Below are 20,092 nucleotides of genomic sequence, written 5' to 3'. Positions count from 1 at the left end.
CACTTCGCGCAGCAACATCACATCCGCAGCAAGAACACAACAAGAACAAAAACACAGCACATCGGGCATAAGGGAGGCGTTTCGTTTGTTTATTTGGATCATTCCCTAGCTCAAGCGGGCAACGATGGCGCTTAGCCGCCACATGAGTCGGTCACCATGGGAGTAAGTTGAGGAATGGCATGTGTTTGATGTGTATAAAGACTCACCGCTCGATGACGGTTCAAGGGGAGTGGCGTTACGACGGAATTACGTGCCTGTGTCATTTACGCTAGAATTAGGTAGCTACCCGAGCTAGCCAGCAGGCACCGAGGTGCTCGGCCGAGTTGACATCGGACAGGCTACAACAGGAGACGGAGCGGAGAGGAGCTGTCTCTGGCCTTTTTATAATGGTAATATGTTTCTTGACACCATCACGGACCAGTGTTGTGTCTGGGCGTGAGATTGAGGTCTGCGGCGCAGTTCCGTTGGCGGGATGCCGGTCCAGCCGGTTGCGGCGCGTTTGCTGCTCTGGCCGCAGTGCTGCTTCCGGCGCGGGTATTGAGATGGTGTGCTAGAGGTAAGCGGTCACATTGGGGGCTCCGGTCTAAGCTGCTTCGTTGAGGCGCAAGGTGGACTCGAAAGTTGTTTGGCCGTTTTCTCCCATGGGTAGTTTGTGCGACCGCCCGATGTTTGAGTAGGCGCGGGTAACTATAGGATTGCGAAAGGATCCCGTCTTTTGCATGAACTCGGGACGGTAGCCTTGGCGGATTACTATAATGGCATTTTAACTTTGGAGTAGAGTTGTAGATCATGGGTATTCGGGATCAGAATATATGTGGGATTGCAATACTCTAGATTTAGGAGAGTCAATGGTGGAATGGTGACGAAACTACAAGTCGCTCAAGTGTGTTGGTACTCCCCATCGAGGTTGAGTCCTGCAAGGGCAAGGGCACCTGGAATCTAGGCTTTTCGTCTCTGATGACTCGGGCCCGAGGACGACAAAACAACAGACAATGCATTGAAGTCCAAATGATGCCTTGTCCAATCATCATCACCTGATGGCATTCGCTGTTAGAGTGGGTCCTTGTCTCAGGTCTGAATTGGCCTGAACAATTTGAGATCGGGCACCTCCACAAATTCATGTGTGACGGCCCATTTGCATCTCGTCGTGATTCCCACCTTTTCACTTTTAGTACACAGTTACAGCACCCCTGGCAGCTGGGGTGATCTCATCAACCCCAGGTGCTCCACCAAATATTGGTAAAGTGCGGCATTTTCCCCTTGTTCAGAGCCTCGATATCCCGGCAAAACATGGCCATGGCGTGAGGGCGTGAGAAGACGCCCGCTGAGAGACGCTTCTCTTGCTGATCCATCGGCTGCGGGAGTTGGAAACACACAAGCCAGCCAGCCGCATGCATGCGCCCTGTTTCTTCTGGAAGGCCGGCGTGCAGTCGCCAGTCCCCATTTGTCTGTTGACGGCGGCTGGGTTGGGCCGCTGCTGCACCTTGTCATCATGTAATGCAGCAGTAGGCAGCCTTGGGCCAGTGGGAACGGCCGAGCTGACGAGAACAGTCGGTTGTTGTTTATCCTTCGGTTTTCCGGCTTGCAACTGCACAGTGGATTGGGTGATGGATCAACCAGTTGTCCAACTGCCCACACAACTCTCCTCATGTCCGAGACCCAGCCCAATTCGTCAGTCATCATGGCAGCATACGTTTCCAGGTTTCACTTCGATCCAGCTCTGATGCATTTTTGAAAGGGGAGGGGGTGCCCTGTCGACATCGGACACCGGAACCTGGATAATGGCAGTCGAGCCAACTCCACCACGATCCGGGCTGCCAGAAATAAAACTCCCAGAGCTCCAAGTGAAGTTCAATATACCCCAGATATCGGCATATCCTAAATTCAGGGTCTCGCTTAATAAACAGCTCGGCCTGCCGCCCGCAAAGCACGAACGGGAACGGATGCAACAGCCCGCTCTTGATCGACTGCACCCCGGTCCCTCCTTGCTTCTGACCACGCCGCGGCCCCGCTTCGTTGCCGTGGCTGCCAGGGTGGCCCCCGGTGAGAGAGCCCTGGCGAAGTGAGCGGTGCATGAATGCGGCCCAATCACCAGCCTCGATCGTGGTGTAAGCCATTCGATACCTCTGTCGTGCCCTTGCTGCGCCAGACAACAGGCGGCCATAGCGCTGTCGACAATCTTCCCAGATCCCTTGGCGGTCCTCTGAGGTTGTCGGACAAGAGAAAAAAACCCAGCCTGAACTAAAATAATGCTCGTCACCCTCCGTCTCGTCCCCGGACATCCAGGGTTCCACCATGACGACCTACGACGGCCCACGAGGACTCAACGACGACTAGGCCCTTTAAGCCCTTCGGCACCCTCCCTAGGTCGCAGCATCGCAGCGTCGCACGTCGTCTCATCCGTGAACTCCTACCGCTGCGGCAATCACTGCGGCACGGTCTTAGTGTGTTATTCCTGGGGGTTCATCCGAAACACTGACCCTCGTCGCTCCGCTGCTTGCGTGGCTAAGCGCCGGCCACTCAACTCCCACGGGCTCGCGAAATCACGGCGCTTCCGGGGCTGCCCAGGCTCCCTAATTGGTCAAACGCCGCATCCTTCATTCTCCGCGCTCGAGAACACGTTGGTTGCTTGGGACGGCTCGCGCCTGTTTCCTGCCGGCCCCGTTGTCTGAGTCGCAGATACCCACTTTATAAGTCAGAGTATCCCGTCGTGCCTTCAGAGACTCGGTCCGCTCAAGCGCGACCAGTCACTCTCAGAATCTCGGCATGGATCCGACGACAACGCTCTTTACCTTCATGTTGTGAGTTCGTTTTGAACATAATTTTGTTTCCGCTCTTTCCTTCAACTTTATTCGCCGCTCAGTCTGGTCCTGTGCTTGCTTTCATTGCTTGTCCTGCAATCACTCTCTTTTGCCCGACGGACGCACAGGTCGCTATTCGCCCCTCAACAACTGTATGTCTCTTAGCTACGGCTGTTTTTCTTGGGGGGGGGGTTTGGTCCCAAACTCTGCTCATGGGCTTGGCTGTTGGGAGAGGCAGCGCCAGAGTATTGCGTACTCGGACACTAACATCCATACAGACAAACGCATCCTTCTGTCCAAGCTGTCCATCTCGTTGGGTCTTGGGACAACTTCACCCGAGCCTATAGCATGGAGCGAGATAGCCGGCGGGATCGTGGCCAATGGCGTGGTTGCTACACCTTCAAGGACATCGTCTGTGAGGGTGATGCCGGCGGCATACCAAAAAGGACTGGAGGTCTCAAGATGGGCCATACCTACTACTATTATGTGAGCGCACTCTGCCGAAACATACCGTCACCGGCCATGCCACTAACCGGAGATCAGTATGAGCTCGACGCAACTTCCGAGGCTCACGATCCGACTCAGCCATCGACCAACACCTGCCCTTACCTCCCGGGCCAGACCGTCAACACGCTTTGGGTCCCCGTTGAGCAGTCTTGCAGAAAACGCAGTGCCTCATTGACTTCGCTCCGTGAGGAAGATTTCAAGACAATGGATCCGGCCAGCAAGTTTGTCACCCCGAAACCAGCCTTGACCCCGACCCCGACGGAAACAAGCCGCTGGCTAGGGACTGCGCCGCCACGCGGGCAGCATCAAAGGCGCCTCTCAAGGTCCATGTCCCCGGGCTCCTGGTCGTTCTCACCCCGGAAGCTCTTCAGCCGCAAGTCAAGCTCGTCCTCACTCAAAGACGCCGAGATCCCCAGAGCAGAAGATGAGCGGAGTGTCAGGTCCGAAGGTAGCCGGTCCAGGGATATCTCACCGGAGTCGCTTCGAAGGTTTCTGGTAGATGATGGGCCCCTCGAGGAGGAACAGGAGGCCAATAATCGGCCCGCAATTGACATCCCGGAGGATATCACTGAGGAGAACGAGGATGATGACAACTTTGCCACCTCGGCTGTGTCCGAGACGATGCAATTCACTGGGCTGTCACCTCCTCCCAAACGAACCACCTCACCCTCCCCGCCAGCAACGATAGCTTCGCTGGCACAGGTCGATTTACCCGCTCCCGCTGCCCCGACACGGCCGCCTCCTAAAGCGCCAAAACTTGAGACTCTTAAAGATTCCAACCAGGAGTCTCGCTTCTCTGCGTCCGTCTTCTCTTCCTGGCTCGTGCCGGAGTCTCCGGATTCCAACTCTCCGCCCGCCTTCTACCACTCAGAAGACGAAGAAGAGGATGAGGAGCCCCCGGCGGTTGACAACGCGGCCGGCCAAACCACCAACCCGTTCGCCAGGAACCTCAACGCTACGCTGTCGACTTACAGTCTGCCTCGGACGGCCGGAACAGCAGGCAAGCTGAGCGTCATGACGAGCAAGTCGGCGCTTGAGGCAGAGGTGATGGTTGAGGATGGGAACGCTAGTCCGCTTCTGTCTAGTCCTATCCCCGACTCGGGCCTTGACGACCTGGTTAGTGAGCTAGGGTGGATGGCGGACATGATCAGGGGCAAGTATGCCGCCTGAATGGGATTTTTGTTTCCGTTTTTTCCTGCTTGCATTTTACACAGATTTCTATTTTTCTTGCTGGTCGGGATAAAATGGCGTTCTCCAAAGAGTTAGACGGGGCTGGCGGGTACACATAGATGGAATGGGCTTAGAATTTTTTTTTTTTTTTTTTTTTTCGGGTTCTCTTGTCTGATGTGCGTTGATCGGGTTGGGTCAAGGCGTCGCCGGCTTGAGCGATTGATCTTGCTACAAAGGTATTGCAGTATATGCGCATCGCCGCTAATTTTGTTTAATGCGGAGTCGGCGGTTGGATAATTGGATGGACGGATGGATGGACTGATGAAGCATGCAGGACATGGGGTATGGCTCTGGCTATGATTCCGACAGTTGGATGTCTGGATGAGCGGTACAGGAGACGGCCGTCATCTGGCATGGCATGTTTCTGTGGCCAAATATAGATAGATAGGTAATAAGAAGGCTGGATTGGATTCGGCACGTGGACTCAAGTTATTTCATGCCCCTTGCCCATGAATGAGCGTTGTTCGTCACACTGTAGCCCAGCAAAGCGATTTGTGGTAGTGCAACTTGTAGTTTGTTTCGACTGGCTCAGATATCACTTGGGGTTGATTTAAAGTTTAGTGTCTCTCTGTATGACTGCAGCACTGGTCTACATATGCACAAGGGATAAATATATCTCGTCTATTGCACAAGTTGAGACGGATTTAGTAACCGTTGTACGGTCGAGTCCCTTGCAGGATTTTACGTTACCCTCTATGCACAGATATACAACCACCACCAGTCCTAACCCCCTCTAAGCGCCTCTTTAAAACTATCACCCAACTGCTCTCCCAACAGCCCATGCTGATGAGCGAGATGCCAAAACCGATGCTTGAAAAGTCTTCTCTTCTCCGCCTGCGTAGCAGCGGCAGCACCAGAAGAACCAGCGATGTGCTCATCCGCCTTGCCAATCCGCCCCGCCGCCTCGACGATCCTCGCCGCGGCTTCCATCTCGCCAGATTCGATCACGGCCCGCAGCAAATCATGCAGCGTCGAGATCGTGATATTAGTCCCCGACACAAAAACCCTGTCAAAGATGTCTAGCGCGCGTTCTGTCTCGCCGGAATGGCAGTACCCCTTGATCACGCGCTCCCAAAAGACGCGGTCAATATCCTTGTTGTCGTGCAGGCGTCGGTTCTCAATGAGGGTGGTGACGGCGCCCGCGTCAGGCGGATCCCGGGAGAAGTAGTGCTCCGCGAGCATAGTGTAGATATGCGAGGTGAGTTCCAGACCGCGTCGCCAAATATGCGCGAGAACCGCCTTGACCGGTTCGTTTGCTCGATCGCCTCCTTCGCGGAGTAAGAGATAGAGGATTTTTGCGTAGGTTTGCATGTTTGCTTCGATGCCGGCGGATTTCATCTCGGCGAGTATGCGCCGCACCAGCGCGACTTGTTCCGCCGGGTCGAGGTTGCCTATGTTAGTGAGAGTGCCCTCCAGCATGACGGTGAAAGTGGTGACATCGGCGTGGATGTTGACGCTGCGCATCGTATCAAAGAGCTCGTCTACGGCGGCCATGTCGCCGCGGCGGAGGAGGGGACGGAGGAGCGTGTTGAAGGTGTAGATGTCGGGTTCGACCCCTTGCTTGGCGGCCCAGGCGAGGACACGTTTGGCGTCGGCGTCGCGCTCGAGGCGGAGCAACCCTGCCAGGGCGGCGTTGACGGGTTCGGCAGTCAGTTGAACCGCGATGGCTTGGTTGGCGGGGTTGCCACGCGCCTCCCACACCTTGGCCATCTCGTCGAGCGCGCGGAGCCCAGCGTCTGGGTCGCCGCTCACGAAGAACCCGTGGATGCGGGCTGTCCAGATGGCCGTGTCTAACTTTGTGCCCGAGGCTATTAGCTTTTGCCAGACGGTTCTGATGCCGTCGGCGTTGCTGGCCTTGGCACAACCTTGGAGCATAGAATTCCACGTCTTGATGGTGGGCTTAATCCCAATATGCTCCATGTTGTTCCAGACTCGGATGGCCAGCTCGGGCCGCCGCATGGTCATGTAGGCCAGGATAAAGTAGTCGAACAATTCAGGGAACTTGGTGAGTTCCTGGATGTGGGCGTCATCGGGCTTGGCTGCATCGCCCCAGAAATCCAGCCAGGCCTTTTGCACCGTGCCTAGGTTCCTGCTCCTGATGGCATTGCCGAGCTGCCGATGGACCGTGTTTCTCAAATCGTGCGAGCCCGCCTGGGGAATAGAGACGGGTTTTAGAAAGGCGGTGCCCCTGTCTTTTGCATATTTGCGGGACTGCATGTACCGGATATCCGGGAAGGCCTCGAGTAACGCGGAGAAGTCGCTAGGACGAGGCGGCCGGGATTGGAAAATCAATGCCTTCATTATCTGCAGGAATGGGGCGGCTTCCTGTTCGACGGAGCGGGTGCGGTTGAATGGATCAATCAGCAACTTATACGTCGCGTACGCCGCGCAGGTCGGCCTAAGCAGGGTCGACGGCGGGTACTTTGGAAACATGGTCCCGAAAGCCTGCCAGAGCGTCGGCCGTCGTTGGGGCTTTGCATCCGCCGGACGGGAGCCAGATTGGGGCTGTCTCTGCTCTGGATACTCGACCGGGATGTCTCCCTCGGCCAGGAACCTCTGCTCGGCAAACACCTTCCAGGCGCCAACGAGGTCTCGCAGGAAAGTATTTCGAATGGCTATGGCGCTCTCGTAATTCTCGATTGAGGTGTAGTCATTAGGAGATGGGCTCTGGCGGCAGATATGCTGGATCAACTCCAACACCAAGGTAGCCCAGACGATAGGTCTGAGGACATCCAACTGCACCATGATCTCCGTGATGCGGGTGACGCTTGGGAGATGGGGAGAGTCGAAGACTCGTGCCTTCTCAACGGCCAACCTGTCCAGCAGCACTGTGCCAATTTGGTTCTTGATAATCTGTGGGACATCTCGGCCGGCGTGTGTAACCTGGGGATACACAGTCTCCATAAAAAAGGCGTACGCAGCCTCCAACGTTGCGCCCTCTCGCTCTAGCATTGTCTGCATCCGGGCAACGTCCTTCACCAGCTCGACGCTAGCATTCCCATACAAGGAGCCTGCTTGCGTGGCGGACGCCTGGGCTTGCCTCTCGACAATGTTCTGGAACATGGCGAGCGAGGAGGTGCCACGCGACGATGGGGAGCGACGTTGAGTAGAGGAGCTCGGCGCGGGCCGCGCTGTTCTTGTTTGTGTTGTGCGGCCCCAAGCTTGGCCAAGCATGGCCGTCGAGCGCGTGTGCCAATCCGCATCGTGTGATTGATCCTCGTCAACAGCCGAGTTGTAGGTGCTGTAGCTCAGGGTTCCGCGGCGCGCCCGGGCCCTCGACGTGACGAGAAGCCTAAACCGGCATCGCAGGCAGACGGTCCCGAGCTCGCGCATCGTCGTGGTTTTCGGTCGAGTTTGCAAAACATCCGCGCACAGAAGACACGGATGCCGTGAGCAGCGCCGGCGGCAACCGTTGTTGAGCGATTGCGCAGACGCTACAACTCCCAAGTGCGGCGCTGCATCTGGTGTCCCTCACTGTCGTTTGTCGTTGCTGTCTTGGCTCAAAATTTGGAGACTCGAGTTGCAGCCACTTAATCGCCGAGACCCGATAGCCCCACCAAAGATCTGGCGGGCTTGGCACGGATGCTACATTAAATGTACCGCGGAACAAAGGTATCGTCGACGTCACTCCCTGTACCTCGACCCCCCCGATGTACATAGAACACCACCAATTGTCACCCGGAACACCCAGCCTCCATAGCGGCACTCCCAAGATATCCCATATATAGGATCCGTACCGAGGCGGCGGGCCAGCCACCATGACAACCCTCATTCCTCGGGCCCCGTACACTGACGAGGAGCTCGGGAAGCTCTATCCCGAGCACCTCGAGCTACAGCTTGTGCAGATCTTGATGCGCCACGGCGAGCGGACTCCCGTATCGGCTCGCTTCCAGAATGCCGGCCTGAAGCCCTTCTGGCCTTATTGCTCCAGCGTGCGCCAGATGAAGTCGGTCGTGCTCGCCGCCAGCGACGCCTCTTCTAGTAGACATCCCTTTGAGACACTCCAATGGAAGCGCCGCCTGGAAACATTTGGCGACAATGACGAGCCCGTTGTCGCCCGCGGCCCCGAAAGCCAGCTTGACGACATCTGCGACATGGGCAGCCTAACTGACGTCGGCAGGCAGAGCACTTACAAGTTGGGTCTCCGTCTCCGCCAGCTCTACGTCGACCGCCTCGGCTTCCTCCCATCTACCATCAACTCGGCCGACTTCCTCTACCTCCGCTCCACCCCAGTCCCGCGCGCTCTGGAATCACTCCATCAGACCTTTTCGGCCTTGTACCCCCCCTCCGCCCGGGAACCGGGGCCCGACGGCAAGCTTCCCTCCCCCACCATCCTCACCCGCACCCCCGGCGACGAGACGCTCTACCCCAACGATGGCAACTGCCGGCGCTTTGCCGAGCTGTCGAGAGCGTTTGCCCAGCGCGCCGCGGATAGGTGGAACAACACGCCCGACATGGAGTACCTCAACAAGCTCTTTGGCAAGTGGATGCCGCCCGACACCAAGGTGGCTGTTGACTCTCGCCCCCGGCTGTCTGGAGTCATGGACACCGTCAATGCCACCCTCGCGCACGGGCCCCAGACGAGGCTACCGAAAGAGTTTTATCACGAGAAAGGAAGGGAGATTATGGAGAAGATTGCGGTGGAGGAGTGGTTTGCTGGATACAAGGAATCGAGGGAGTATCGCATGCTGGGGATCGGAGGGCTGTTGGGAGATGTCGTTGGCAGGATGGTTGGTAGTGTTGAGCAGAGCAGCGCTGATGGCTCTCGTCTGCTGGAGAAGTCGGGCCAGGAGATTAATGGGAGGATAAGATTTGGTTTGAGCGGGTGCCACGATACTACCCTTGCAGGGATATTGGCGAGCCTGGGGGCTTACGACACTGATCGGTGGCCGCCGTTTACGAGCCATATTGCGATTGAGCTATTTAGGGAGTCTAGGATTCCTGCGCCGGCGGAGGAAGTGCCACAGCGTTCCTCCGGGAAGAGAAGCTGGTGGGCCTCGTTGTTTGGCTCTAGGGCATCTACTCCCAGCAACATCAGGCGTAAACCCACGACAGAACTGACTCCAGAAGAGAGGGGAAAGCTGGAAGGGTACTACGTGCGGATGCGGTACAACGATGAGCCCATCACTATCCCGGCGTGCAGGATACCGGGAAACCATCTGGAAGGGGACGAGTCATTCTGTACACTGGTGAGTGAGTGGAGAGAGTCGCTGGTGACTTGGGTTCACTAACGGTGCATCACAGGCTGCCTTCAAGGCCGTAGTTGACAAATTCACCCCCAAAAACTGGAAACAGCAGTGTCGCATGAATAGGGACCGGCCTGCAACGCCGACCGGGGAGCCGGAGTGGGCGGGTTACTGAGTAACTTGAGTTTGAATGCGTCTGGTGCTTGTCTTCGTCTTGGATTAGCCCGGAGTCGTAAGTGAACAGGATAACGATTAACTAATGCACCGCTCGAGCAGTCTATAACCCTGGTACAGTACTTACCACGACTTCGTCCGTACTTCACCGCTCGGGTGTTGAGAGATCGATTCTACCCGTTGTTGACACTGAATTGTGTGGCGGAGTCGACGCTGTCCGTCGTATGAATTTAGATAACTCGTTTCCTTAAGCAGTCGTGTCCATCACAATCTGCACCTCCCCTTTGTGCTGTTCTTGTTCTTGCTCTTTCTGACTCTCCAGTGCCAACCCCATTCGCCTCTTTTCCTCCGTCTTCTCCGCCTTGACCCGCCTCTTCCTCGCTCTCCGCACCTCAAGCTCCACCCCGGCCATCTCAGCGCTGACCGTGGCTAGTCTGGGAATGATATCCTCTATTGACTTGATCGCTTGACCCTGTGCCTGCCGGAGGGGCAGCGGCGTTAGAATGCCGAACCAGCGGAGCGGGTCCGTAGGTGCCTTCTGGGGTTTCTCTTTATTCTTGGCCTTCTCTCCCACTGGGCGTAGTTCCTCCTGCCCTTTCTCATCACCTACGGCATCAGCATCGGCCCCCTCCTGCTTCCCAGGCCCCTCTGGATCTTCACCGCCGCCCTCTCCTTCGTCCTTGACAGACTCGGTCCCACCCTCGGCTAGCGGCGCTGATGCTGGAGCGGGGTAGGCCTCAACCTTGAAAACCGGCGCACTGATACTGAGGCCATTTTCACCCGTGCAAAAGGAACCATGGTTGATCTGCAACCGCCGTACAGCCTGCATCCGCTCATCGTAGTAGTCCTGCCCGTAGTAGCGGACGCCCCGTTCGGCCGTAAAGTTGGCTCGCGCTAGACTTTGGAAGACATCTGCCTGGAGTGTGCTGAGGGTGGTGCGGAGGGTAGTATATTCATCAAGGAGTAAGAGGTAGCGCTGTAGTAGGGAGTCAATTGTTGCTGTTTCCATCTCTATTGCTGATTGGGTGGGCATGACTGAGTTGAGGGAAGGAGTGAGATGAGATGCGATGAGATGAGATGAGATAGGGTTTGCAGTCAGCGCAAGGTTCATTTAGGTGGGGTGAGAGGATGCCGATGTTGTCGGAATAACCGCCCCACCAGACGTCCTCCTTCGCTGTCTCAGGTTGCACCAGAACAACAAATCAGAATTCTGTCCATTCCTGCAAGCCAGTAGGAATAGCTACATTGACCTTGAATTCACATGCAAGATAGCCTTGATCAGCATCGTGTATTTTCATAGATTGCACAGTATCCGAAAGAGACCAGTGCCAACGCGTTTGTCACTTCTTTCCCTAGCACATGCTCAGCTGGCCCTGGAAAAAGGCCGCAGTGGTCACGCGTTTGACGCCTCGTGGGACACGCTTCGAGCCGGGACACATGCATGTCTCAAAGAACCCGAAGGATCGCGCAATGTAGATGAACACCTACTGAAGATCTCGCAAACCGCCGGCGATCCGTCAGGCCTGGGTTAGGGTCTGCCGTACTGTAGTTAAGAAGTCAGTCTTGATAATATAGTTCAAGCAGTCCCGTCTACATGCCGCCCATGTACTGTAGAACCGAACAAACTCACCAAAACCGTCGAAAAAGAGGGCAATAAAAATAGTCTGTAAAGCTAAATTGTAGGGGAAATATTACAGCAAAATAAAGAAAAGCGAAAGGGAATACACAAGAGGAAGGGTAAGAACAAGATAACAGTAAGGATAACGATAACGAGAACTGTAATGGTGACAGTCCTATTCCCATCCAGGTGTAACAACGGAGCAAGTGGGCGGGCTGTTGCGAGGACAGAGTTATTCATGTGTTGCAATTCAGGAGGACAGTTTCTGCAAAAGCCCGGGAAAACGTTCTCTTCTCCCAGATCCGTGAGTTTTCAACTCCTTGGAGATGAATATCAGCCGGATATTGCACCGGGGTCATGTATGGTCCGCTGGTGGGTACAAGCATGATGTAGAATATGCAGATGCCAAACAGAAGCTTCCCAGAGCTCCAACGAAGCATGCCCCACCTGCCCTCGTCCACAGCCCATCACAGGACCCTTGCCAAGATGGGATCCTGGCTGCCGCGAGTGTGCGTTTGCAAATCCGAATCGACGCCTCGGTCCTACTTACCGCACGTAGGGACATTTCCAGGGCGAGCTCTCCCTGGTTTGATACGCAATGCCGTCGTAGTCTACACTGGCAGGACGCTGGCAGGCACTAGTGCTGAGCATGTGGTAGCGCCAAACAGCTCATCGCTTCCGATTTCGTCACAGCTGCTTGGACGTGGACACGGAACGCTCCCGCCCTTCTTTCATGCAAGCCGTTCTTGTTGCTGCGTTGCCGCTGCTACGGGTGCCCTGCCCGTCTATTACGACGCAACCTGTGGCTATGTCTATTTATGCAGTTGTCCTGGCTTTGCGAGTTGGGCTTTGAGATCGCCGACTCTTGGTATGGGAAACGCGACAACGGATTTCGTAGTGGGAGCCCGAGAATAACCGGAGAAAGCCCAGCGCCCCCAAATATTGGCTTCTAGAATCTCCAGGACATTACCGAACGAACAGAGGAACAGTACCATGCTCGACCTCTTACCCAGCTCCTGCACAACTTAGCCGGCACGGTCTACGATCGCAAGACGATAGAGTAGCTTTGTGTTTTACGACCTTGCCGAAATGGCGTATTCCAGCAGCCGTGGCAGCTCAGTCCCTCACTTCATCACGCCTCAATTGAGCCTTGAACATGTGAAAATGACGGAACGCTTGTAAACGAAGTAAGGTGATATAATTACGGAATCCATCCAGCTTTGTGGCTTTCCCAAGGCGGAGCCTGCCTGTCATTCGAATTCTTGCCCGAACTCTGAAGCTTCATCCCAATCAATCCTGTTTTCTAGAAATCGAGATTCGCTTGGCATCTGTAGAACCGTGCGCGCTTCCATGTGCCTGCCACCTGATGCCGGGGGGTCTCTGGTGGTTGGCAGTCGTTTGTGACGAGCGCCGCGAACAGGTCCAATGCGGGCGCCTTGGGAGGTCCCGGCACAGAAGGTCCCCACGGTCAGTCTGTCAGAGGGCCACTTCACTGACCGCTCGCCTGCCCTTTCCCGCCCAGGCCTGCCAGGTTTCTCCAAGCTCCCCCGTAATCTTACGAGGCTGCTGCTTGCGCTACCAAAACTGCCGGTCCCCTTAATTCGGAAGCCATCTCCTATTTTATTTCAATTGCTGCTGCTTTTGCCAACTGCTCGCCCCGGACAGATTCACCCATATTTGCTGCTTCGTCTTATCGCACCCCAGCCCTCTTTGTCTGTGCAGAAACAAGTCCAAGATTGGCCGTCTCGAAACATCGATCGGCTTCATTCGTCATCGGCTCCCGCTTCTTCCACCGCCGAAACCCCATTTCTGTTTCCCGCCTCCCCCCATCCCTTCCGACTCCACTCCGCCCTCACACTCTCGAATTGCCCGTCGACTGCAGTCTGCGATAAGGGGTAGAGGTTGGATGCAAGCCTTGGTTTCTCGAGGCGGTCGACGAGCCCTCTGATCAAGCGCCCTACTCCTGCCCCGGAGCACCCCGTCCTCGAAAATGGTGCTCGGAACCATCAAGTGCGTCTGCCCTTTCCTCCCCGTAGCGAAGTGGACATCCCCCTCTCCCCAAGCCATGGCGCTCCGCAGACGCGCCCATACAGCTGGTCATTTTGGGCCTGCTGCCGCTCTTTGGGGGATGGCCGTCTGCGCCAGACGCGGGTTCGAATAGCGCCTAGAATGTTCTGTAGGAGCTTGAGCTTGATCGCTAACAGATTGTCCCGTTCCTTAGGTGCGTAGTCGTCGGTGACGGTGCGGTCGGAAAGACATGTCTTCTCATCAGCTATACGACGAACAAATTTCCGTCGGAATACGTACCCACGGTCTTCGATAACTATGCTGTCACGGTCATGTATGTTGGAACCCGCCCGAGAGACCTCTTGGTGCTTGCGCAACGCACTTCCACCATCTGCTCCTTTTTGTCTTCAAGCATCCTTGCTAAACTGATCCTCCCAGGATTGGCGATGAGCCGTATACGTTGGGGCTGTTCGATACCGCCGGACAAGAAGACTATGACCGTCTGCGACCGCTCTCATACCCTCAGACCGACGTTTTCTTGGTGTGCTTCAGCGTCACTTCGCCCGCTTCGTTTGAGAACGTCCGCGAGAAGTGGTTTCCCGAGGTGCATCACCACTGCCCCGGCGTCCCTTGCCTGATTGTCGGCACCCAGGTGGATTTGCGGGACGATCAGCAGGTGGTACAGAAACTGGCAAAGCAAAAGATGCAGCCAGTGCGGAAAGAGGATGGTGAGCGGATGGCGAAGGAGCTTGGCGCGGTCAAATACGTCGAGTGCAGCGCTCTCACGCAGTACAAGCTCAAGGATGTTTTCGATGAGGTAGGTCCCGGACGTTGGGGGCAGACCCAAAGGTGTCTGTATCCGTTGATGGCTGACCAGCAAATCGCCAGGCTATCGTTGCGGCACTAGAACCTCCTGCTCCCAAGAAGAAGCCCCACAGATGCTTGATGCTTTGATCCAGGCTTCTAGCACATGTGGTATAGTCGTCTAACCGATCCCACCTCGTGTGGAAACGGCTTAACAGGAAGGAGATATCTGGACAGCTAATCTATTTGGGCCTGTTCCGGCCTCCATCGGACCGCTACTTGAGAGTTGTTCGGAGAAAGCGCAGCGGTTCGAGATCGACGGAGCCTAACACCTTCCATGAGTTCATATGGAAGAAGAGAGATTAGTGGGCGCTCGCCAAAGCTCCCGCTCCATCTCCCTTCTAAGCTCACGTCAACTCCGTTAGATACCGCGCGATTGACAAAAACGGCTAGGTTGCCTTCCGGGGGAGTGGTCAGGCTTGATCGAGTCTTCATTTTTCTACTACAGAGCCCTCAACCCTAGGTCACTCAACTTGCTGGTATCTTACTTGGCCTGTCAGCCGCATTTTCTTCCTTCTTGATTCTATCTCCCTTGTCAAGGGTGGGCAAAGTCATAAACCCAGGGCAGGAAACTTTTGATAGGACAGTTTGGCGGTGGGGTGCAATTGAATCAAGGTTACCGATTTTCTCCCAACAGCACCGCAATCTGCTGTCGAAAGCCGGTCCTTCTCCAAGTATAATCAGCCCTGCCCTCGCGGCATGCGAATCTCAATTGAAGGACAAAGTCTTGAGAGCAACCGGTTGGACAGGCAAGCGGGTGAATTGTGGGTTGATGATTTATATGATTACGGTGCAAGAATTGAGGGGGAGGTCATCCGCTCGCAATGTGCCTCGTGCATTAGATACCTGCCAAACCCTGCGCTCAGCTGCGGTATGCAGCTGTTTCCGCTGGGCAAGAGTGCCGTTCTCTTGAGAACATTCCTTAAACCCTGGGGCACATCTCAACGAACTGGAGCTTTCCCTGCTCTACATAGAACCCTAACCCTAACTCTAGGAGAGAGAGTGGAAGGGGGGAAGAGGAAGGAACAGAAATACGACGAAGTGGAAGACCACTCTTGAATTTATATACATATATACCTCTGTAGTTATGTGAAACTTGCATGGGACCGGTCGAGAAATGCGTAAGATGTGGATTTCACATGGGCTACGGTACAGTGGACTTCTTGGGCTCACCCAGATTGTCTTGATAAAGACGAGGCGGCTTCAGGAGTCATGATACCATCCGTCGTCCAGGAACTTAATGGTCCATGGCTGTTTCTGCAGTATGGAATACGAGTAACTCCCCGTATATTACGTTGGCCGAGGACAAAAGCATTATCGCACTCACAGCGTAGCCGCATGCGACCGATTGGAGCACTGGAAGCTCGACGATGAGTCAACGGGGAGATCCCCCTTGGATCGTGGTTGAAACGTTCAGGACGGTTGTTCTGGACCATGCGGGCCTGCCGGGCAGCGAGGTCGGGTATTACCAGAGTTCTCAAACAGCCAGGAGGTGCGCTGTGAGTCATTATGTCCTTTGGGCTGAAAAAACCACTGGAAGTGCCTCAGTCGTCAATTGCCCCGCCAACTTTTCACCTCCCGCTTCGACCCCACCAAACTTGCACACTTGTCCACTGCACACGACTGCACAACCCCTCCTCGATTCGAAAAACTCGCGATTGACTGCGCACCGGCGCAGACAGGATGGCCACAACCCAGGAGCTCGCCGATCGCACCAAGGGCGACTCAAAATGCTACATTGACCCAACCACCGGCAAGGACGACGACAGCGCAGACGGCTCCCAGGCGAAGCCCTATCAGTCGCTCTACCACGCCCTGATCCAACACCTCGATAAGCCCGCACCGACGTACCTCACCCTCACGCCCGCAAAGGACGGGTCTAGCAGCGATGGGCCTATCTGGGAAGAGCCCGCGAAGAGCGCCATGAAGAAGGCGTTAGGCCGGGTCGACGCTTACAAGAAGAAGCTGGCCAAGGACCAGGCCTCGGCCAAGAAGGAGGAGGAGGAGCGCATGCAGCGCCTAAAGAATCTTGAGGAAGCCAAGAAGATTGTGCTCAAGGAGGATCCCTCGCTGCCCCCCGCCGTCCGGATCAAACTGAACAACCAGTCGGTCGAGCTCGGTGGTGGGACCAAGAAGGGAACCCGCGTAAAGGTCTACGGCCGCATCCACCACCTCCGGCCGCAAAAACACACCACCTTCATTATCCTCAAGGATGGGTACGGCTACCTACAATGCGTTCTACCTGCTGGCGACCTGACCAATACGTACGATGCTCTGATGTTTGCTCAGGAGACCGCACTCGTTCTCTACGGCGAGCTGCGCAGTGTGCCGCCTGGACAAAAGGCGCCCGACGACCGGGAACTCCTTGTCGACTACTACAAGGTGCTCGGCGCGGCACCGAGCGACCTCGAGGCCATCACCAACAAGGTTTCTAAGGAGCAGGATCCGTGGGACGCGCAGATGCTGGATAGCCGACATCTTGTGCTCCGGGGTGAGAATGCCTCGACTGTCATGAAGCTCCGTGAGTTTGTCGAGTTGGCCTTCATCGACAGCTACCGCGAAATGGAATTCCGCAAGGTGTCGCCTCCAGCCATGGTGCAGACGCAGGTGGAGGGCGGTTCCACACTCTTCAAATATGATTACTACGGTGAGGAGGCATACCTAACGCAGTCGTCGCAGCTGTATCTTGAGACTGTGATTCAGTCAATGGGCAATGTGTACTGCATCGAGAAGTCGTTCCGCGCCGAGAAGAGCTTGACCCGTCGCCATCTTTCCGAGTACACCCATGTCGAGGCTGAGCTCGACTTTATCGAGTTTGAGGACCTGCTGGAGCACATCGAGGAGCTCATCTCGCGGGTCGTCGACAAGGTGCTGGCGGACCCGGCGGCGGCGCGATACATGAAGCTGTTGAACCCCAACTTCCAGAAACCGTCGCGGCCGTTCATGCGGATGAAGTACGCCGACGCCATCGAGTGGCTCAACAAGCAGGATCCGCCTATCCTCAACGAGGAGGGCAACCCGCACGTGTTTGGCGACGATATCGCAGAGGCTGCCGAGCGCAAGATGACGGACATTATCAATCGACCCATCTTCCTCACGCATTTCCCCGTCGAGATCAAGGCTTTTTACATGAAGAAGGACCCAAGCGACTTGAGGGTTACCGAATCTGTCGACGTCCTCAGTATGTTGAACACTGGCGTCTTTTATTTTGCCAGGGCAGAAAATGTACTTACCAGTTGTGCAGTGCCTGGTGTTGGAGAGATTGTCGGCGGCTCCATGAGAATGGATGACTATGACGAGCTGATCGCAGCGTATAAGAAGAACGGCATCGGCCATGAGCCGTACTACTGGTACACTGATCAGAGAAAGTGAGTGTGCCCCACTCCCCGCGCTATTTCGCTCACTGGAGTGCGTGTTTTGCTGATCATTCTGTTTTACCGTTAGGTATGGTTCTTCGCCGCACGGAGGGTATGGGTTGGGACTGGAACGGTTTCTGGCTTGGATGGCCAACCAGCATACCGTTCGCACATGTAGCTTGTACTCGCGCTTCATGGGTAGATGCAAGCCTTGATAGTCTACTATCGGGTATAAGTCTCGAAATAGGAAAGGACGCGCGGAGTTTGGAGCGGGCTCGCTGGTCATGGCTTGGGCTGCATTTATTTACAGAGCCGAGTCTACCGATTCGGGTTTGAACGCACCTCGATAGATCTGCATGCGAGACGGATAGCAGGCCTGGCTGTCCCTGAAGGCGAGAAAATGGTCTTTGTTTGTTTGTTTGTTTTGTTTCATTAAGAGAATTGTGCCGTTGACCGTGGCCATTATGCCCTTAATGGCCGGCCTGCGGCGCTGCGGCGTTGACAGGGCAGTGTCCGAAATTTTTGGTGGTTTTTGATGATCCAGGCGGCAGAGCCGAATCCTCGGGCTCGAATCTCTGAATCCCCTGGGAATTGCGTGTAACGAACGATGATATGCCTGCTGTCGATCATCATCCGGCCGGGCCGGCCGGCCTATGTTTTGCGCCGGACTTAGAGCGAAACTTCGCAATTGCCCGTTTCATTTTCGATATCTTGAGTGTCTGCAAGAAGGCTCTGCCCACACGCTCTTAGGGAGGATAAGGGGGTGCTCTGGGAAGTAATAAACAAGGAATCTGGTTGACTGATGTCGACGTCTCGTTTTTCCCCGGTTGCAATAAGGCTTCACTACAGTCTCCTTTTCGGCGTTGCACAGTACATTTTTAGGGGGGGATTCTCAACAAGAAATTCGGTTGTCATCGCTCTCTTCCATGGTCCCCAGCCGATACCCCTGGAAGGCTGGTCAGTGGATAAAGGGTGTAAGATGCATTGTGCAAATTGTGTCGACTGCTAAAGGCTCATTATCACCTACCTAGAGCGCCGCATTTGATATAGACACCGAGAGGCTATCCTGAATGTCGGCTGCAAAAGCGCCTGCCCTGATCGTGGTTTCTGCTGTTGCTGGTTTAAGCTACTGATAGCGTGTTTTCATCCTTGAAGAATCTTAACGATCATGTACACAGCGTAGTCACATACGGCAGTTTTCGACTATTCTTTCAGCTTCCTACAGTCCATAACTATGAAGGTAGTAAGCATGTGAGTTGGTATTACAGGCGCATTCGCTCGTATAATCTTTCCCTATCCCCCTACCTCGGAGCTCAATTCTGCAATCTTCAAGATGCTGAAACCAATAGGCGGTGGGAGACGGATGCGATTGACGCACAGTATGATATCTCTACTCATACGGAGTTTACAGGGCCGTCCAGCCCCTGCATGACAGTTTCAAAAGCCTGGGGAACGGAAATCTGTCGTCCTATTTTTACTTGAGTAGTGCGGTTTTGGGTGGACACTGAGACGTCCTTGCAACCAGGTTGAACACTGCCCCAATTCGCCTCGAGATTCCCCGTGGTCCCGACTTGGGTGGTAAGTTGGTGCCGGAGCGTGATGTGCGCGGCGAGCTAGGTATCACGGAAAGCAGTGATGCTGACAGGAGATTGTGAGAAATGCCGAACAATACCCCTTCGGTCCTACTTCTAAGGGGGAAAGCCCGAAAAGAGCAGAGAAAAAAAAAAAAAAAAAAAAAACGAGGCCTGGTCTTTCTTACTCCTGCGACTGTCTCTGTTGCGGCTGTCTCTGTTGTTGATGGGTGAAGCCAAGGGCACCACCGCTCTCAACTGCGCACCAGTTAACGTTGAACGACAAGGCGTCAGCAAGATGAAGATCTCGATGGGCAAAGGAAATTCACATCCAATCGGAAATTGGGACGGTTAAACAAGACGCCTCGACCAGAGGTTACATGACAAGCGACGGGAAATGACCCCTCGGTCCTGTTGAATAGTCACAGCGTATATTGCTTTTGGGAACCTATCACGGGGATGGGATTGAGCTGTGGTAGCACACGGCCCGCAACTCAATGTGCTTCCTCCCCCAGAGTGTTACCGTCGCCCTGTGCCCCTTTGACCACCATCCTTTGTGCACCGGGTTGCACGCATGCCCCTGGGACCGCCAGGACGATGCAGGGTGCTCCTGTAAGCGGCATTGTCGCAGGAACCCGTGGCTGGGAAGGATACCCGGTATCGACCCGGGCCCCGTCGGTCGGGCTGGCCGGTGCCGCGAGGGAGCTCGAAGGAGAACGACCAGACTGGGACCTCGATCGCGTCTCACAGCCCGCATGGCGTTGGCAGTCAGGAACAG

The 20,092-nt window shown here is 55.3% G+C and overlaps 6 protein-coding genes across 6 annotated transcripts; 4 read left to right on the top strand and 2 right to left on the bottom strand.

Moving 5' to 3' along the window:
* Positions 1-2,766: 2,766 nt before the first annotated feature.
* MFIFM68171_10909 (uncharacterized protein) lies at positions 2,767-4,478 on the top strand (the record flags this gene model as incomplete). The annotated part of the gene is made up of 3 exons (XM_071066328.1): positions 2,767-2,801; positions 3,080-3,287; positions 3,345-4,478. The coding sequence occupies 3 exons, from the start codon at positions 2,767-2,769 to the stop codon at positions 4,476-4,478; spliced, it is 1,377 nt and encodes a 458-aa protein (XP_070922429.1).
* A 783-nt stretch (positions 4,479-5,261) lies between these two features.
* Positions 5,262-7,871, bottom strand: MFIFM68171_10908 (uncharacterized protein; the record flags this gene model as incomplete). Its single annotated transcript, XM_071066327.1, has 1 exon — positions 5,262-7,871. The coding sequence occupies one exon, from the start codon at positions 7,869-7,871 to the stop codon at positions 5,262-5,264; it is 2,610 nt and encodes an 869-aa protein (XP_070922428.1).
* A 425-nt stretch (positions 7,872-8,296) lies between these two features.
* Positions 8,297-9,899, top strand: MFIFM68171_10907 (uncharacterized protein; the record flags this gene model as incomplete). The annotated part of the gene is made up of 2 exons (XM_071066326.1): positions 8,297-9,727; positions 9,783-9,899. 2 exons carry the CDS (start codon positions 8,297-8,299, stop codon positions 9,897-9,899), a joined length of 1,548 nt encoding a protein of 515 aa, XP_070922427.1.
* Positions 9,900-10,145: 246 nt separating this feature from the next.
* Positions 10,146-10,907, bottom strand: MFIFM68171_10906 (uncharacterized protein; the record flags this gene model as incomplete). The annotated part of the gene is made up of 1 exon (XM_071066325.1): positions 10,146-10,907. One exon carries the CDS (start codon positions 10,905-10,907, stop codon positions 10,146-10,148), a length of 762 nt encoding a protein of 253 aa, XP_070922426.1.
* Positions 10,908-13,506: 2,599 nt separating this feature from the next.
* cdc42 (GTPase Cdc42) lies at positions 13,507-14,477 on the top strand (the record flags this gene model as incomplete). The annotated part of the gene is made up of 4 exons (XM_071066324.1): positions 13,507-13,667; positions 13,738-13,857; positions 13,962-14,340; positions 14,412-14,477. The coding sequence occupies 4 exons, from the start codon at positions 13,507-13,509 to the stop codon at positions 14,475-14,477; spliced, it is 726 nt and encodes a 241-aa protein (XP_070922425.1).
* Positions 14,478-16,070: 1,593 nt separating this feature from the next.
* Positions 16,071-17,958, top strand: MFIFM68171_10904 (uncharacterized protein; the record flags this gene model as incomplete). Its single annotated transcript, XM_071066323.1, has 3 exons — positions 16,071-17,568; positions 17,632-17,755; positions 17,832-17,958. The coding sequence occupies 3 exons, from the start codon at positions 16,071-16,073 to the stop codon at positions 17,956-17,958; spliced, it is 1,749 nt and encodes a 582-aa protein (XP_070922424.1).
* Between the last annotated feature and the right edge of the window lie 2,134 nt (positions 17,959-20,092).

This window comes from Madurella fahalii, assembly GCF_045866475.1.
Source record: "Madurella fahalii IFM 68171 DNA, scaffold_6, whole genome shotgun sequence".
Classification (NCBI taxonomy): domain Eukaryota; kingdom Fungi; phylum Ascomycota; class Sordariomycetes; order Sordariales; genus Madurella; species Madurella fahalii.
Note: the sequence above shows the minus strand (reverse complement) of the source record. Positions and strands in the feature narration are given on the sequence as shown.